The following is a 20,110-nucleotide window of genomic DNA, read 5'->3' as shown; positions in this document are numbered from 1 at the left end:
AGAAAACAAATCAATTATATATATGTACTGTGGGTTGTTGGGATAGATCGAATGTCTTGTGCTGATGTCTCCAGCTCTCATCGCTCCCTAATTCTGGCCACTGTCCTGCTGCTGCTGGGCCCGGCCGACTCCTTCGTTGTTGAATATCGCTCGTCGATGGGTGTGATATGCTCAGAGAACACGCTGCACGACCACGTTCTCGCTTACCTCGCACACATGCACCCGGTCCCTGCACCGCACCCAATGCAATGGCAATGCATGCAACAACTAGCTGCTCATCGTGTAATCAACTCCTATATATCGGCTGCGACGACTTTGACTGCCAAAGCCACAACTCAGCTCACAGTCTCACACACAGTTCCCCTCGTCTCGCTGATCACATGACCGCCTTCAGAAATGGATGAGAGCAAGGATAATAGTATAACACATTTTCTGTTATTAGCTCATTTTAAAGCCAACATATATAATAGATTAGTTATAAGGTTGGCTATATTTTTCTTCTCTTCTCTCTATCTCTCACTTATGCATTTAATGTATTTGTCTTGGAGCTTGTGATAAGCTAGCTCTTGCATAAGAGCTCACACCTTTGATTTTTCACTATCTCTCTTCTCCACCGCTTATAGTAATCTTATAGCTCACTATTATACTTGCTCTCAGGAGATAGGAGGAGGCAGGAGCGAAGCCAATGGACGAGACCTATCCTATTGGCCGCAGTCACTGCTGGCTTTGCTGCTAGCTGGTGCTGGACATAGAGCACCACGCTGTTCCTCAAAAGCAGAGACCAGTGCTGTGCCTCTGCCTCTGCCTGAACCCATGCTTGCTTGCAGTTGCAGACCACGAAAATAACAGCAAATAACAGAGCGCACGATCGACGCTCTGACCAAAGGGTGCATATGGGCATTTGATTATCGCTTAATTAATCAAGCAGTACAGTACTATACATCTTTTTCTTAACCAAAAACAGACTAGCAACAGTGACCCCAGTGGCATATCCTGCCGATCGAATTACTCCTTGAGGACCGATGTAGCAAAGCTCAAGTTGGTGAAATATATAAAAGCCCCAATTATCTTCACTGACCCTTCCCGGATTGCAAGATTCAGTGCGTCTGTGCGTGGGGCTACCGGAATACGCACTGCATAATGCATCGGTTGCGTGCCCAGCGACATTGTTAAACGATGGATAGACCAGCGCCGCAGCCCCATCCTGCTGCTGCTGCCCTGCTCACGCCCTGTGGTCTGGAGTACAGAGTACTCCTACATGCATGTGATATGCAACTGATGTCGCAGACTTGTCACGTTAGGTGCTCGCATCACACACATGCTACCCGGATTTTGGTTATAATTACTCGATAATTTAAGACGCCGCTTCAAAGCATCAGCTCGCACAGCTGGTTGACAGGTGGTATCTATTTGTAGCATTATAGTAGTACCCATCATTTTCGAAAATATAGTACTATCATGTTTCATTATGAAATATTTGGATGAACAATTATCTTATTAAGATATATTCCTTTCGCTCAAGAAAATAATCTTTTTTTATGACGTAGAAATGTTTATAATGAACGGGGTTACTCAATAATAATTAGGAAATGGTACGAATTACCCCCTCAAACTATCGTGGTTGACCGAATTACCCCCTCTCCCCTGAACTCAAATGACAAACGTTTTACGCCCTCAATTATTCATACCAGACGAATTAACCCCCATGTGGCATCAACGTGACAATCCAGTCAGCAAAGAAGATTAAAATAAAGTGTATGAGCCCACCTGTCATCTATCTCCCTCAAGCCAATACCCCTCCCCACAACTCTCTCTCTCTCTCTCTCTCTCTCTCTGCACGCAGGAGAAGGTGGTCACCGATGGCGATTTCTAGAGGCGCTGGTGGCGGTGAAGTGCAAGTATGAACAATGGAGGAAGAGCCGCCTCCGCAACCGGCCGCAGCCTCTGTTCCTAGCCGAGCCCCATCTCTGCCCTCATCCCGAGCCCCTTCTCTGTCACCGGCCGTCGCCCCCATTCCCAACCGACGAAGAGAGCAGGCCGAGCCGAGCCTCCCGCCGCCTCCGCCACTGGTACTCGTCGCCCCCATTCCCAACCGACGAAGAGAGGAGACCGAGCTGAGCCTCCAGCTACCTCCACCGTCGCCCGACGAGCCCCTTCATAGCCTCGCCTCTTCGAGCCGTCCGCATTCCTAACTGCCCGAGAGAGGAAAAGAAAGGGAGTCGAGCCCCACCTCCAACCGCCTCCGCCACTGATCGTCGCCCCCTTCCCGAGCTCCGCCTCCAACCGCATCCGCTGCCGACCGCCGCTCCATGCCGAGCCTCGCCTCCAGCTGCCTCCATCACCGGCCACCATCCCCATCCCTAGCGCCACCTTTCCTGCCTCCGCCACCCCCACCGACCGCCGTCCCATCCCGACCCCCGCCTCCAACCGCCGCCCCCCATTCGGAGCCCTGCCTCCAACCGCCTCCGCCACAGGCCGCCGCCCCTTCCCGAGCTCCACCTCCAGCCGCATCCGCCACCACCCGCCGTCCCCATCTCGAGCTCCGCCACCAGGCGCTGCCCCCATCCTGAGCGCCGCCTCTAACGCGAAGAGAGGGGGGACGAGATGGGGGAGAGGAGGGATAGAGGGGGAAATAGATGGCAGGTGGGCCCTACAAATTGTTTGTTTTTTTTCCTGACTGTATTGACACGTTGATGCTACGTGTGCAAGCTTTCAGCCCAAACAGCTCAAAATAGTGCAGGGGGTTAATTTGTCCGGTCTAAATAATTGAGGGTGTAAAATATCTGGTATTTGAGTTTAGGGGTAATTCGTTCGACCGCAATAGTTATGGGGGTAATTCGTACTTTTTCCTAATAGTTATGATACAAAATTAAATTTATTAGACTCGTATTCAAAGGTACTTATAATTATACTTTTATATCACATAAATGTTATTATGATATCCTAATAGATCAATTGTTGGTCAAAACTTTATTGTAACAAAACCAATTTAAATTATTGATTTATGAGTTATATAATTTGCAACATTGGGAGTACTAGTATTATCACAAGTAAAACCAATTTAAACCATTGATTTATGAGTTCTATCCAGAGTAGAAAAAAATATTTTATTACTAGTAGTTGAGTTGAGGTGGTAGTACAAAAATATATAATCCATTCAATATGAAAAGACGAATGATCTAGATTAATTCTAGTACCAAATAAACATACACTACTACATAAATTATTTTTCCATAAGAGAACCCTATAGACTGCATGTGAACCGGCCATAGTCCGCATGCAAAAATTGTTTCCAGGGAAGGTTCACGGGCTGCATGAGAAAAGGATGAAAAAAGAGAAGATTGGAAGGAAAGGGAGATGACGGGATGATAGAGAGTAAAGAAAACTAGAAAACAAAAAGGAGAGAGAAAAAAGACGTTGATCGAGGGAGGGACGCGCAGCGCCGAGTGGAGGCGCATGGGATGGGGGTGACGGGATGGTGTGGGCCGGTTGGTCTATATTGGGTTGGGCTGGGAGGGGGAGGGGGAAGGGTTGGGCTAGGAAGGTAGTGTATAATACTCACTTAGAGATGACAATGGGGACTCATGACTCGATACCCGACGGGTTTTACTCTATTAGGAGCTAAAAATGTTCTAACTCTTATACCCATGAGTCTAATAACGGGCGAGAACTCTTACCCATTGGGTACGTGGGTATGGGTCTATTCTTTACCCACCCGTACCCACCAACCCGTGGGTGAAAGAAACCCGTAGATTGAGCCTAAAATTATGAATAACATGAGTCCCACCAACTACTAAATCATAGCATATAAAACTCCTTTCATATCTTAAGCATGGTTCTAATTTAGTTATATGAAATTATTATTTGATTTCTTGATTATGTAATGTTGTTGTAGAATTTTTTTAATCATCTTTGAATGATAATCTTAATAGCATTGTTGATAGAGAAAATATTGATGGTTTGCAGTTCTAATATAGCTAATTACATTACAAAACTATAAATCCTACGAGTCAATTATATAGGTATGGGTACCCATTGGCTACCCGCACGGGTATGGGTATGGGGATGATTTTGTACCTGCAACCGGTGTAGATATTTAAGTGGGAATATTTATCCATCGCGGGTGTGGGTACGAGGCAAGGGAACCCGATGGGTATACACCCGTTGCCATCTCTATACTCACTCCGTTTTAGGTTATAAGATATTTTAACTTTGGTTAAAGTCATACTACTTCAAGTTTGACCAAGTTTATAGAAAAAAAAAGTAATATTTTTAACCCATGATAAATTTATTATAAAAAATATTTAATTATTAATTTAATAAAACTAATTTGGTAATATAAATATTACTATATTTAACTATAAACTTAGTCAAACTTAAAACAGTTTGACTTTGACCAAAGTCAAAATATCTTATAACCTGAATCGGAGGGAGTAATTATTATAGTCATATCGAATTGGTTACCGGTGACATAGAACCAACTCAAATATAGATGACATACTGAAATTTTAACAGAAATATCTTTAGTTTTTATAATAATAGAGAAGAGATGAGTACCACGTACTAGTACCCTTGCTACTTACGAGTAGTACACTATTTTACTTCACAATACTCAACCGTGAGTACAAGATGAGCATGCGCGTGTGCAAGCTGATCATATACACAATCACACATGCCAGTGTATCTGTTCATATGTACTCCACTACTCCTGAAAGAAAGCATACATGGTCCTAGGGCATACGTACTAGTAGTTGATCAATGGTGAACTGATCATATACACATGCTAGTACTGTAATTATTTGTTTTCTAAACCTTGCTATACGTACGACTCTTCCATTTGACCGGTGTCTGACTGAAACGGTAGAGCACCACACTCCGTGACGGCATGAGGCTTCGTATGTTGTTCTGCATGTTACTGACGCCGCGTACTTCACGGTCGTCGGAAAGTCGGACGCTCAGGTCGTGTGTGAAGCATTTTCGTTGCTTTCTCCTTCAAGCTAGGGACCGGCCATACATTGCTGCTTCATTGTTTGGTCGTCGTAGTCATAGCTCGTTGCACATTACATTCAACTGACGCAGTAGGTCTATCGGCCGTTTCTGTAAAAGGGACCGGTGCAGCTTTAAAAGTGGCCTGGCTGGCTGGCTGGCTGCCTGGATGCAGCAGGCCTGTAACTGCCAAGCCTGAAACGGACACACTTGGTGCATGTGCCGCACCAGCCCAATACATGTGTACCAGCTTGTACGTGCAGCGATCGATCTGCTGACTTTAGAGAGCTACTCCAGTTATTTTAGAGAGCTCCTCCAGTTACTTTGGAGTCCCTGTCGCTTGGCTAGTAGTACTACATGTGTATAACTATAATAAAACTGGAGAAAAATTGTAGCCGATTACTTAGTTCGTGCGTCCGTTGGCTATGTTGGACAATAGATCTGGAGGACTTGGCGAATAACAATCTGGCTCACAGATCTTATGGTCCATCTAACACCACACTAACACCTTGTTTAGATCCAAACTTTTTCTTCAAACTTTCAACTTTTCCATTACATCAAAACTTTCCTACACATATAAACTTTCAACTTTTCCATCACATCGTTTCAATTTTAACCAAACTTCCAATTTTGACGTAAACTAAACACACCCTAACCATTAGCACTTGTATGAAGGGTGTGTTTAGTTCACACCAAAATTGAAAATTTGGTTGAAATTGAAACGATGTGACGGAAAAGTTGGAAGTTTGTGTGTAGAAAAGTTTTGATGTGATGGAAAAGTTGAAAGTTTGAAGAAAAATTTTGGAACTAAACTCGGCTGAAGTGTACGAAGTTTCAGTCCGATGGCACAAGATTGAGAGAGCAGCAGGTACGTAACGAAATTGCCCCAAAACTAAGGGTGTATTTAGTTTACGCTAAAATTGAAGGTTTGGTTGAAATTGAAACGATGTGACGGAAAAGTTGAAAATTTACGTGTGTAGTAAAGTTTTGATATGATGGAAAAGTTGGAAGTTTGAAGAAAAAGTTTGGAACTAGGCTGTGTTTAGTTCACGCCAAAGTTAGAAGTCTGGTTAATATTGGAACGATGTGACGGAAAAGTTGAAAGTTTATGTGTGTGGGAAAGTTTTGATGTGATGGAAAAGTTGAAAGTTTGAAGAAATATTTTAGAACTAAACACGGCGTAAACTCGGCCTAAATACTCCTATTTAGTACTGTGTCAAGGTGACATCTGAAATACATATGCACTAAGAGCAGGTTTAATAGTATAGCCTACTACTATTAGTTCCAAATCATTTATAGACAATGTAATAGCCAATCTATTATATACTAAAAGTCCATTAAACTTCCTAAAACACTCTCAAACCGCCACGTGGCTTCCTCAAAACGCTCCTAAATCACCACGTGGCATTATAATAAATAGAGAAAATTCCAACCATTGATTTTCACTTAAAATAGGAGGTCCCATTATTTTGAGCCATTAGAGCAAGGCTAATAATACAGCCGACCTGTTGGCTATAAGGTTCTTTATAGCCTTCTCTTAGCCAACCTATATAATAGTTAGCTCTTTACAATTAATACAGGGTCCACCTGACTCTCTCACAGAGTTTCTTGGTTCTTGTGTCGAAGCCGGCTGTAAGTTTATAGCTCGCTTCTCCTCTCTTCTCTCATCCACCTCAGCATTTAGCCGGCTTATAGCCTACTATTATACTTGCTCTTAGATTTAAGATAATCCGTACCCTCTCATCTCCGAATGTTGCTTACCTCCTCCCCGCACACAAGTCGAAAATAGCTAGGCACGCATCTACTCCTCTCCATCTCCCCTTTTTTCTCCAAGGTTGTTAAGATACAAAGCATAATTTGTTACAATAAGTTAGATAGAGATATGAAGCCGGCTGTGCCGGAGCTCGCTGTGCACCATGCATGCCACCTAAATTATAGGAGTGATCACAGTGATACACTTGAACTACTGTTTTTTAATCAAATCAATGGTTTAAGAGTCATATTAATTAGCTATGTTTTGGTGGTAAAGAATTATTACATGTTGGGCTTTTTCAATTTATTACATGCACGCATCATTATCATGAGTCCTCTCCAAAATCGAAGGAAACCTAAAAATTTCCTTGACAAAGCAAAATATCAAGTCTAATTTTTTATTCAAATCGGTGGATCAATTATGATACAATAAGGCAATAGTAACTAATTAACTACCTACATACTCTCTCTCCTCCTGCTCCTCCTCCTCCTCTCCTCTCTCATTCAATTCTTCCTTCTTCTAATTTTTAACTAATTAGCAACTTAATATAAAAACAAACAATAATTAGAAAGCTAAATGATTATAATTCTTAAGTTATATCTGGTTTTTAAGTTCAACAATATAAAAGTAAAATATATAACTTCACAAATATAAATATATTTAGTTAAATTAAGATTTATATATGATAAATATCCAATCAATGTTCTTTAAAACATCTTCTAAATAATTCATAATCCATATTACCCATATTTCACTATAAATAATATGTCATTTGTAAACACCTATGCGTGTCAACCAAATAAAAAAAATCAAACAAACTATATCACCTTAAATCATCGTACATTCTCTATAGAGCACTTACATGTCACGTGTTACGTCTTAAATTTAAAAATAAAATCTTAGAAATTATAGAAAAAACTTTTGACTACCGGTTTCAAATTAAATATGTAGATCCATTATTCTAAACCATTAGATCTACTTTTTTAAAAAAAATCTTAAGCCGCTAGGTGTTACATTTTAATAATTAAAACAAATATTATTCGAAATTTTAGTAACAAAACAATAAATCATCGGTTTTCATTTAAATCATTTATAAAAAATTAGGAAAGAAATCCCGCCCCCACCACCAAAATTCACCCTCCTCCTCACATATGCACAAACACAACACTAGCCATCCTCTCACCCCTCAGCTCACACTTTCCCCTCTACTCTCCTTGATATTTTTATAGCCAATAAAAGGAGAAATAATCAATAATATTAAAGCATACATATCTTTTAAGCCACACATCTGATTTCTAATCTAATTTGCTCTATTTATAATTAAACCAACAATTTAAAGATCCATAACGCCTATATTTTGAACTTAAAATAAGAGTGGTATAAAATAAAACGAGAAATAGAAAATATCAATAGGAACATTGGTTCCTACTTTTCACTAAAATTAGAACAACTATGCATGTTCCATTGCCATAACATTTTTAAGTGCTTAGATATTATTGGATTTCATGACATTATGAGTGCCTCTGCACATTATTGTATATATAAGCCACACAATGTTTGCGGTTTATAGTTGGTTGAGAAGTTACTTTTGTAATTATTAAAATGTTCAGACTCATATTGACTAGGTATTTTCCTTTTTTTTTAAAAAAAAAGAAAGATACTATAGATCACGCATATATTAGGGAAGGGAGGTCTACGATATATCTTTAGAAAATTTATATGTAAATATGTAACAAATTACGTCAATAAAATATATTCATTAACAAATAAAATATATTCATTAATAATAATAGTTATTTAGGATTTGCTAACAAAAGAAAGCCCCTAAAAATTTTATCAAACAAGACAAAACATCACATGTTTGTTCCTAAAAGCAAGATTTTGGACCTGCAATAAAGTTAAGCAGATCTTTCAGGCCAGTGTATGTTTTTCGCATCAATAATGTTTCCAAACAAATTAAATCTAACTCCTTTATAGATAATGAAGAGATCATAGATAATTATTTATAGGAATATATTAAATATTATATATTTTAAAAGCTAACAAGTAGATTGGAAAAATTATCTAAGCAACACTGATGAGGATAAGTTATGGATAAATAGTACTTACTAAATGACAAGTGTCATCTAGCTGATATTTTGTCATTTTATATATTTTTTCAAACATAATTTATAGTACATGTCGCACGGGCTACCTTCCTAGTTCATATAATAGATGCTTACAGTACTATCAATATCTGGTCCCACCTGTCATATACACGTTACGTCTTAGAGTCCATGCTGTAGCTGGCTACAGATTTGTAGCCCGTTGCTCTTCTCTCTTTTTATTTATCTCTTTAAAATATATTTATAGCTAGCTCATAGCATGTTATTTTACGTGCTCAAATTCACGTGAAGAGCCGAGCTGAGAATTTGGTCGGACTACTGTGTGGAAAGTACTCCCAGTCCCAGATTGTTGATCCGTCGATGGCGACCGGGTTAGTTGAGAGCTCAGATCGGCATGCGGCTGCGGCTGCTGCTGCGCGTTGGGATACGTCGTCTTGGCTCGTGATTTGGCATGCATGCGTCGAGTTACGAGGTGGCGAACATGGCCGGGACAAGCACATCGCTGACCACTTTGCCACTCCGTTTGTTGGGATTTTGGCGGGAAGAGGTTCATCACGGTGGAATTTGGCGGGAACGCCTGAGCACAGAGCAAAAAAAAAAGAAGGATTAATTAATTTCGTGACAGTAAAATATACTGCCAACTGACACCGGGCATCTCATTCTCCTAGGCCAATGGATACGCCGCACTTGAGGACTGCGAGTATTTAAACTGTCCTATTATTATACCCGGGAGATATTTCAAGAGTGCAGTCGTTTATGTTTGCAACTTTGTATTGAAATCGTTCGTTGGTTCATCGTGTGATCAGGTGTTTCCACTTTTTCTCATCTATTATATTATTAAAACAGCTTTAAAAAAAGGCACCACGTTTATCGTGGGGGCTAGAAATTCCCATATTAATCGGAGAAAAAGAAAAAAAATGAGAGTCCAAGTAGAAGTACAATTTAAAAATAGCTGAAATTCGAAATTAAAAATAAGCAATATTGAAAAAAGTTTCCATATAAAAACCCAATACGAGATTAATCAAAATTCGAAATAAAAATAAAATAAAATCCAAAATTAGAAAAGGAAAGGAGAGTCTAAGTAGAAATACAATTTAAAAATAGCTGAAATTCGGAATTAAAAGTAAGGAATATTGAAATAAGTTTCCATATAAAAACCCAATACGAGATTAATCAAAATTCGAAATAAAAATAAAAATAAATCCGAAATTAGCAAAAGAAAATAAAAGAAGAGTTCAAGTAGGAATACAATTTAAAATTAGCTGAAATTCGGAATTAAAAATAAGCAATATTGAAAGAAAAATCCATATAAGAACCTAATATGAGATTAATTAAAAATTAGAATAAAAAATAAAATAACATCTAAAATTAGAAAAACTAAAAGAGAGTTCAAGTAGGAATATAATTTTGAAACAACTGAAATTAAAAATAAAAACATTAAAAGAACACAATACGGTATTAACTAAATTTTTTTAATTTTTTTTTTTGAAATTTGAAAAAGAAAAATAAGATTTCAATTGTGAATACAATTTATAAATAACTAAAATTTGTGATAAAAATAAAGACTATTGAAAGAAAAGACCATCTAAAACACATGACGAGATAAATTGAGTAACAGGCCTATAAAGGAGTAGAGTGGTGGCGGTTGATACGACATATAAAAATTGTTAATAAAATACCAAATAGAATCCTAATGACGATTAAAAGGAGGGACGCCAGATAGGCCGTGAAGAAACAAGTAATCCGGTTGCCAGGACTTCTAAAAGTAAAAAAAAATAAACCCCATTGATAATCATTTCGATTTTTAAAATCTCAATGACAATAAAAAGGAGAAGCAGCGTGCGGGGTTTATAAGAGTATAGTTGCAGAGCCGCCGACGGGTGTATAAGAGAAAATAAAAAATGAATTCCAACGATAGTTATGTTCAATTTTTAGAATCACAATGACAATAAAAAGTAGGCGGTGGATGGACTGTAGAGGGGCATAGTGGCATCGTTTGATGCCACTTCTAAAAATTATAAAAAATAAAACTACAAGTCCAATTTTTAAAGGTTCGTAACTTCTAGAAAGTAAAAAAAAACAATGATAATCATGTTCGATTTTAAAATCTCAATGACAATAAAGAATGAAGGCAACAGGCGAGCAGTAGAGGATTACAATGGCAAAGCCACTGAGGGTTTGGCGGAACTTCTAGAAAGCAAAAATGAACCCAAATGATAATTATGTTTGATTTTTAAAATCTCAATAACAACAAAGAGAAGAGACAATGGACGGGCTGTAGAGGAGTATAATGGCAACATTCAACGGGACATCTAGAAATTATAAAAACGAAGCCAACGTGACAATAAACTCTAAAAACTATAAATCCCAATTTTTAAATGTTCCAAGAAGAATGGATAGAAATAGTGGTAGATCGAGCAAGCAAATAAAGAATGAGATGACATAAGAGGTACCAACTAGTGTGACTTTTAAAAACTATATAATTAGAAACACGAGGATGATAAGGTTTGGTCTTTCAAAATCTTAAGATAATGAGATAGCTATTTAACAAATTTTAAGTGAAATCATATAAAAAAATATATGATTTTGTTTGGGTGCTAGCCGCGCAATTTGCGCGGGCCACCCACCTAGTTCTAACAAAAACAATGCTCACACGCAGAGTCACCCTCACTTTTATCAATGCATATATACACGGTTGCATGCCCTTACCTATATAAACATGTATAAAAGACTGAACTTTCATATTTTGGTATGTATGAAGTCGCTACGAACATCTTGCTATCGACGGGTACTTCTTTTTTAAACTAAACCTATATTTTCTTCCATTATTTTCTCTAGTGGTTGACGAAATCTCCTTCGAGCTCCTCCGAAGCAGCGCCGACATCAGCGGTGTGGGAGCTGCGGTCGGGCGGTGAAGGCTGGGAGCGGGGAACGCCGCTGACAAGCTTTGGAGTGCCGGAGATGGAACTCAGCGGCGCAAATTGGAGGGACGATCGACAAGACCCTGGTGGCGGCACGAACCGGGGGACTGCCGCCGCGTTGAGCTCCTCCGGTTGGATCTGGCCGCTCCCTTCCCTTCTCCTCGCCGCCTCTCTTCCGGTCCTCTCTCTTTCCCTTCCCTGGTAGCGCGTGCAGGACACAAAAGTGGGGCCAAACCTGCAATTTCTGACGAGGAATCTGTGGCAACATTTGTGACGGAGCGTGGGGCTCCTCACCGGGAGACCGCGCAGGCCCCCCTTTGCCGGTTCGGCCGGGGGCGCTAAGTGAGGTTCTTCGCCCTCGATCTGAGGAACGTCAGCGGGAGAGGAAATGCACAAGACACGGGCGACGTAGACAGGTTCGGGCCGCTGAGAAGCGTAACACCCTACTCCTGTGTTCTGGTGGATCTGTGCGTGAAGGAATACAGAGAGCCGGAGAGCGAGAGAGAGAGTTCAGGCTCTAGAACCCATTCCCCAGAGTCCCCAAAACCCCCCCTTCCTCCCAGGCCTGGGCCTCCTTTTTATCTGGTCAGGGGTCACCACATGGGCCTCTCTCTGCCTAAGAAGGGAAACATGCTTTTTACAATGAGGGCTCGTCTACAGCCGGAAGTGACCTCTGACAAGCAGAGCACACGCCTCCTGCCCCGCTCGCCCGCTTTCCCGGTGGACGCCCATTTCAACCTTCATTTAATGGCCAGCGACTTCCTTGCCATACTTGCGCTGAAGCCTGGAATGGATCTGACCGGGACTGACATACCAACTCCAGGAGTTAGCACGCCGGCTCCGGCTAGGGACGAGAGCCAGGAAACTCTCATCATTCCGACGGGACGGGGCGAGGCGTGTGACAGGCCGCCTGTTGCCACCTAACCCGCGATCTGACCGGTCTGTGACCGGTCACACACCGCGACCGGTCACGGACCGGATAAGCGTGCGCTGCGCCACCCACGACGAGGCCGCGGGCGCGCCGCTCGGGCCCGACCCCTCGGGCGACGCTTGGGACGAGCCAGCTTCGGGGGACGCCCCCGAGTCCGGCACGTCGATCGGCGGGCCGAGCCGCGTGGCACCCACACCGAGGCGGCTCTCCCCTCGGCCTTCCGCTGCCCCACTGAGCGCGGAGCCCCTCCTGCAGGCCTTGGCCGCCGCGAATAGCACGGTGCTGGACGGGTTAAGTGCCCAGATGGAGGCCCTGCAGGCGGAGCGAGCGGAGCTCAAAGCGGCGTGGGCGCGCGTCGAGGAGGGGCGGCGCTCGGTGGAGGCCATGGTGGAGGCGGGCCGCAAGGCACACCGCCGGCACGCCTCACAGCTCGAGGCCCGTCGTAGGGACCTGGCGGAGATCGCCAGGGAGGTGGAGGAGGAGCGGGAGACTGCCCTCATCGCCACCGCCGTGCTCGACGGGGCGCGGGACGACCTCCGCCTCCAATACGGGAGCCGGGCGGCGGAGCTAGAGGAGAAGCTCGACGCCGCCCAGGGAGTCCTTGACGCCGCCGCTGCCCGGGAACGGCGGGCGGCGGAGAACGAGGCGGCGTCCCGGCAGCGCGAAGAGGCCCTTGAGGCTCGCGCCACGGCGCTGGAGGAGCGCGCCCGCGCCCTGGACGCGAAGGAGAGAGACCTGGCGGACCGCGAGGCCGCCGTCGCCACCCGGGAGGCAACACTGGCGGCGCACGAGGCCGCCGGCGCCGAAGAGGAGTCCGCACTCCGCCTCCGCGAGGACGCGCTCACCGAGCGGGGGCGAGCTCTCGAGGAGGCCGAGGCCGCGGCGCAGCGGCTGACGGACAGCCTGTTCCTCCGCGAGGCAGCGCGGGAGGAGCAGGCGCGCCGCAATCTGGAAGGCGCCCGCGCCGAGAGGGCCGCACTGGATCAGCGGGCCGCTGAGCTCGAGGCACGGGCGAAGGAGCTGGACACGAGAGCGCACAGCGGCGGGGCGGCCGCGGGCCACGGCAACCTAGCCGCCCGCCTCGCAGCCGCCGAACACACCATCGCCGAGCTGCAGGGCGCGCTGGACTCGTCCGCCGGGGAGGTCGAGGCCCTCCGCTTGGCGAGCGAGGTAGGGCCCGGCATGCTTCGGGACGCCGTCTCCCGTCTAGACCGCGCCGGGCAGCAGGCGGGCCTCTGGGGCGGGCGGTACGCGAAGTACGCCGCCAACCAGGGGGGCCTCGCCCAGCGCCTCTCAGAGATGGCCGGGGCCCTCGAGCGGCTCCCCGAGGAGCTCGAGGAGACGATCAAGTCATCCTCGAGGGACCTCGCACGGGGGGCGGTGGAGCTCGTACTGGCAAGCTACCAGGCCAGGGACCCTGACTTCTCCCCGTGGGCAGCGCTGGAAGAGTTCCCTCCCGGAACCGAGGACGGCGCGAGCGCGCAGGTCCGAGACGCCGCCGACCACATCGTCCACAGCTTCGAGGGTACAGCCCCTCGGCTCGCGTTCGCGCTCGACTCCGACGAGGAGGGCGGTGACGACGGTGCGGACGACAGCGACGACGAGGCCGGCAACCCGGGCGCGTCGGAGTGAGCCCCCAGGCCCCCGCCAATCTTAATAACTTTTCCTTCTTCTTCCGAGGCCTTCGGGCCCCCTTCTTGTATAGACTGATTTAATCTGTAATCAAGTAAAGAGGAAATTTCTGCGTCAGTTCTGTTTGTTGTGTGTATGAGACGAGGATGGTCTGTGCCGCGGTCCTTCTGTGTCTTGGCTTGAACAAGGGCTCGTGCCCAGGTCCCAGCCTCAAACGGCGCGGGTCGGGGCTAGTGCCTGGGGAGATCCTCGTGTCGAGACTGGCCAGGCCGGGAGCGCGGTGACCGAGGGTTATGGATGACCCGATTGTGGGCCTTTGCCAATTCCCCCCCGGAGTTCACCACGCCCCGGGGCACGGCTCGGTTCTGGGCCCCGTTTGGCGATTTTAGCCGGCCCGGGCCACTGAGGGCAGGGTCGAGCACGAGCGTGCTAATTCGAGCCAAGATTCTTCAAAAGGAAACGATGGCACAGACACAGTCCTCAGGAAATCGAAAATGCTTTTATTGAAATACGGAAGAGAAAAAAGGTAAGTATATGCATGTGGTAGCCCCCGGCCAACGCTGCACGCCCGGGGGGGTGCGGGGTTGGCCCGAGCCCGAGACATGACACCTGACCCCCACTAGGGGTAGAAGCGACGAAGGTGTTCGATGTTCCACGGGTTAGGCAGCTCTATGCCGTCGCCCGTGCCCAGCCGAACGGAGCCCGACCGGGGGACGCCGATCACTCGATACGGACCCTCCCACATTGGTGAGAGCTTGCTCAGTCCAGCACGCGTTTGGACGCGGCGTAGGATGAGGTCGTCGACGCAGAGTGATCGGGCCCGGACGTGGCGCTGATGGTAGCGCCGCAGGCTCTGCTGGTAGCGCGCGGCTCGGAGGGCCGCGCGCCGCCTTCGCTCTTCCAAATAGTCGAGGTCGTCTCGGCGAAGCTGATCTTGATCAGCCTCGCAATACATGGTGACCCGAGGGGACCTCAGGGTGAGCTCAGATGGGAGGACCGCCTCCGCGCCGTAGACGAGGAAGAAAGGCGTTTCCCCGGTTGCTCGGCTTGGCGTGGTTCGGTTCGCCCAGAGCACCGCTGACAGCTCCTCGATCCACGATTCGCCGTGCTTCTTGAGGATGTTGAAGGTCTTGGTTTTGAGGCCCTTCAGGATTTCCGCGTTGGCGCGCTCCACTTGGCCATTGCTTCTGGGGTGGGCGGGGGAGGCGAAGCAGAGCTTGATGCCCATGTCTTCGCGATCTAACCCGCGATCTGACCGGTCTGTGACCGGTCACACACCGCGACCGGTCACGGACCGGATAAGCGTGCGCTGCGCCGCATTAAATGCGGCGTGGCGCGCTCGTCCAACCTGCTATAAATGCGGTTAGGTGAGCCCCGCTGTGCTCACCTAACCCACACACGTGGCGCCAAAACCACAGGGGGTCGGGGCGCCCCAGCCCTCGGGGTAGAAACGGGAGCGGCCCGACCCCTCGGGGAGACAGAGGGAGGGGTGGCCACGTCACCCTCGGGCCCGACCCCCCTCCCAAGGGGGTCAGGCCACGTGGGTGACCGCGGCTACCCAAGCCTCTAGTCACGATACCCCCGGCCCCATGTCACCGACAATTTGGCTCCGTGTTCTTCATGGAGCACCGAAATACTCCGACGTGGAGGAGAATCTCCGACCTGGCCTCCCCAAGCTGAATGCCACATCACTGCACTGTGAAAGCCCTTAGAACAGGTATAATAATAGGCGGTAGTAGTTCCACATAGGATTTTGTGATGATCTGGCCAGGGGAAGAGAGAGAGTGAGCCGGCGACTAATTTGTCGCTAGGCTGCACGCACCGCTCAAGGTGATTGTGGGGCCCGCCTTACGCTGCCTCTTCTCGCCACAAGGAATAGAGAAGCATCGGCCATGCCTTGTGCTGCATGCCTCTGTCGCCAACTCCCGCGGCCACCGGACCACCGCCCTCAGCCTCGTCGGCGCCAACGCACGGCCACCGCTGTCTCCCACATCCACCGCACGGCCCCCGTCGCCCCCACCTGCACGGTCGCCGCCGTCTTTCGCCTCCGCCGCACGGCCCGACCACCGCTGTCTCTGACGTCCGCCGCATGGCCGCCGCCGTCTTCCGCCTCCACCATCTCCTGCGTCCGCCGCCGCCGTCTTTCGTCGTCGGTGACAGGGAATCGAAGCTAGCTAAGAAAGAAAAAGGAGAAGAAGACAGGAACCGAGGGGATAGGAGGAAGAAAGAATGAAAAAGGAGAAGAAGACAGGAACTGAGGGGATAGGAGGAAGAAAGAATGTAAGGTAGGAGAAGATGGTGGGTTCCACGAATCAATAAAATATTCGTGTTATAGTATTTCTATTAGATCAGGTACAATAGCAGACTATAAGCTAGCTATAAACACGTATCGAGGAGATTAAATAAGAGAGATGAGCAGTGGACTACAAATTTGTAGCAAGATGCAACACGAACTGCAAGACGTAATGTGTGTATGATAGGAGGGATCAGATATTAGTAGTGTAGTATATATATTTATATGTAACTGCTGTATCAATTGGCTATTAAATCGACTATAGATGACCTTACTCTTAGGGCTGGTTTAGTTGGGGAAAAAAATTAGATTTTATTGTCACATCAGATATATAGACACACATTTAAAGTATTAAATGTAGTGTAATAATAAAATAAATTACAGATTCTGCCATAAAACTGCGAGACGAATTTATTAAACCTAATTAATCCGTCATTAACAAATGTTTACTTAGCACCACATTGTCAAACCATGACGGAATCGGGTTTAAAAGATTGGTCTCGCAATTTACACGTAATCTATATAATTGATTTTTTCCCTACATTTAATACTTGATGTATATCTCCAAACATTCAATAATTTTTTTTGTTCTGTAACCAAACAGGGCCTTATTGTTACGGGGAGAGACGCTGGACACCTGGACGTCAGCACCACCACTGTTCATGCCTGGACGTCAGCACTAGTACACTTGTTGAACTCATTTTTATATCATCTGCAAAATCTATAGTCCAACGGATGAGGCCAGTACTAACAATCTCGCACACCATAACAGATAGACATAAGAACACTTGTTGATTTCGCAATCAGTTGCGAGTTGCAACTGGGTACATTTTCCGGACGAACATCCGTCGACCGCTTTACGAACACAGGGTTTAACACCAGCGAGCACGTTAATTACGTACCCTAATGAATACTTAGACCCACTAGTGCTCTTGTTTTGCTTGCACTGGGGTCCCCAAATCACAATTACTACCCACTAAATTTAACCTGCCCCCAAATCCACCGACTAATTAGATTAAGACGACGTCGAAATAGTGATGCTATTATCTGGGACGATTTGTTTGATCAAATCTCCCAAAGAAGGTAGTAGAGCCTAGAGCTGGCCGTAGGAGTGGGCGAGGTAGGCGAGCGCTCCGACGAGCGGCGCGTTGATGTAGGTGGCCGGCTCGGAGTGCTCGTGGTCGCTGCGCTGGTCGGGGAACTGGTCCTGCAGGTTGGGCCCTCCGACGACGGCGCCGACGAGGACGTTGGGGTTGGCGACGCCGGAGTAGAGCGCGGTGAACCCCTGCGAGCAGCCGATCCTGGCGGGGTGCGCCGCCACCGACGGCAGCGACGACGCGCGGTGGTGGATCCTCCGCGGGTACTTGGCGCCGTACCCGACCATGTACGACATCCCCATCGGGTTGCTCCCCAGCAGGTAGTCCACCTGCTGGCGCGCGATGGCGCGGAGGCGGGCCGGCGTGACGGCGGCGCCGCCGCAGGAGACGGTGGTCTTGGAGAAGGCGAGGTACTTGGCGTAGGTGAGCAGCAGGAAGGAGCTGGAGGTGACGTACTGCATGTTGCTGTCGCTGAGCTTGAAGAGGAGGCCGCCGCGGGTGTACTGCGTCTGGTCCGTGGGGGTGCCGGGCACCATGGAGCAGATGAAGCTGTCGGCGTGGCCCTTGTACTCGTGCAGCGCCGCCACCTTCTGCACCAGGAACGCCTTGGCGATCAGGATCCTCGCCCCGGCGTGCTTGTTGTCCCACCCGAACGTGTTGTCCTGCTCGTCCGCGCCCAGCACCTGCCCGTTCATCTGGATGTAGCTCAGGTACGTCGGGTTCTTGGTCGCCCTGTGTAGCCATGCCGCCCCCCACAGCAGCTCATCCTTTTTCACACGCACACAAACCAAAGATCAACATTGAACAGAGCTACTATATACTAGGATTGCCCTGCAGCCAATGGGAGCAAGGAGTATAACGTTTTTTGCTAGGCGTACGCACACACCTGGTACCCGGAGTAGGAGCAGTAGTATGGGCAGACGTATGGCGAGAGACGGGTGCTGTACGTGCCCCTGTGCTTGTCCGCGAACTCAAACACCTACACAATCCCGAAACAGAGGATGTCAAAAACAGAGCAACCAAAGAAGCAGGGGAGAAGGAGAACAGAGTATTGGTGACACAGCAAGAGAGCAGCATTGAGTGGTCGAGAAGAGCACGGACCCTCTTGGCCCTGGCGACGAGGCGGCTGGCGTAGGCCGGGTCGGACTTGCGGAAGACGAGCGAGGCGGCGGCGAGCGCCGCGGCGGTCTCGGCCGCGACGTCGGTGCCCGGGGTGCTCGGGTCGACCTTGTACACGGTCCTCGGTGTGTCCATGTCCTCCGGCCGCTCCCAGCACGCGTGGTCCCTGTTGGCATCACCGACCTGGAAAGGGAAGAGGAAGAGTGAGCTAAGCTGAGCTAGTCAAGGAGACATTGTTGTCAACATTGGTCCACACCATGATATGAGCGTCCTGTACATACTACAGTATATAGGGCTATTGCGTACTAAGAAAAAACAGAGCAACTTTTTTTTTTTGCAATGCTTGTACTTTATGGTGAGAAGGAAAGCTACTATTTGTTTGACCAGGAAGAACAACCGGTGACGACATTAACAAAGCGATGAACCGCGCACGGAACCCGGTAGGAATGTCGACGGCGAGCAAATGGACGAGACAAGTGAATGTGTGAGGATGGTGTTGAGGGGTGTACCTGGACGTAGACGGTGTCCGGGTGGGCGGTGGCCTTGAGGAGGTAGTCGGAGCCCCAGCGGACGGCGTCCCTGGCGTGCTGGAGCTCACCCTTCATGAGTCCACCGAACTCCACCACGCTCCACGCCAGCATCGTCATGCTGAACGCCAGCGGGAACCCGAACTTCATGTTGTCGCCGGCGTCGTAGTACCCTCCCACCAAGTCCACCTGAGAGACAAACGCATCAAGCCATGAGACCATGGCGAGAGAGAGAGAGAGAGAGAGAGAGAGAGAGAGAGAGAGACGGCGCCAATGCCGACGAAATGGTGAAACGCGGAGGAGCGGAGAGTTTCTTGCCTTGATGGAGGAGCCGTCGGAGAGGCCGGAGTCACCCCGCCAGGAGACGCGCTGCGACGGCGGCAGCTTCCCGGAGCGCTGGCCCTCGAAGAAGAGGATGGACTTGGTGAGCGCGTCCCTGTAGTCGTGCGGCGCGGGGCCGTGGTGCGGCGACGCGGCGGCGACGACGGCGGCATTGCGGTGGGGAAGAAGGACGGCGAGGAGGAAGAGGCAGCGGAGGAGAGCCATGGCTACGAGAGAGGAAATGGTGAGCAGAGCGGCGGAGAAGGGACCCCTACTCTGCACTTGGAGGAGCTCTCCGCTGGCTAGCTCGCTGCCGCCTCTGCCATTATAGTTGCCACTAGAGCGCTGCTTTTAAAGACACGAACAGTTTTTTCTTCTGCCGTTTTTTTTTTCCTCTCCCCATTCGTTCGCGCCATTTTTTCTTT

The 20,110-nt window shown here is 47.8% G+C and overlaps 1 protein-coding gene across 1 annotated transcript; it reads right to left on the bottom strand.

The window, feature by feature from the left end:
- Positions 1-17,311: 17,311 nt before the first annotated feature.
- Positions 17,312-20,110, bottom strand: LOC4327286 (endoglucanase 3-like). The gene is made up of 5 exons (NM_001409068.1): positions 19,683-20,110; positions 19,347-19,553; positions 18,820-19,020; positions 18,605-18,697; positions 17,312-18,485 (listed from the first exon to the last, which is right to left on the bottom strand). Exons 1-5 carry the CDS (start codon positions 19,908-19,910, stop codon positions 17,715-17,717), a joined length of 1,500 nt encoding a protein of 499 aa, NP_001395997.1. The 5' UTR covers positions 19,911-20,110; the 3' UTR covers positions 17,312-17,714.

Source organism: Oryza sativa, chromosome 1 (genome assembly GCF_034140825.1).
Source record: "Oryza sativa Japonica Group chromosome 1, ASM3414082v1".
Taxonomy (NCBI): Eukaryota; Viridiplantae; Streptophyta; class Magnoliopsida; order Poales; family Poaceae; genus Oryza; species Oryza sativa.
Note: the sequence above shows the minus strand (reverse complement) of the source record. Positions and strands in the feature narration are given on the sequence as shown.

What these genes read in the sequence shown, in the direction of transcription:
- LOC4327286 (NM_001409068.1), bottom strand. Translation starts at nt 19,910, where the DNA reads ATGGCTCTCCTCCGCTGCCTCTTCCTCCTCGCCGTCCTTCTTCCCCAC. An exon ending in CCGACGGCTCCTCCATCAAG is followed by an intron (nt 19,554 to 19,682) that starts GCAAGAAACTCT and finishes TTTGTCTCTCAG; the next exon opens with GTGGACTTGGTGGGAGGGTA. An exon ending in CGGACACCGTCTACGTCCAG is followed by an intron (nt 19,021 to 19,346) that starts GTACACCCCTCA and finishes TTCCCTTTCCAG; the next exon opens with GTCGGTGATGCCAACAGGGA.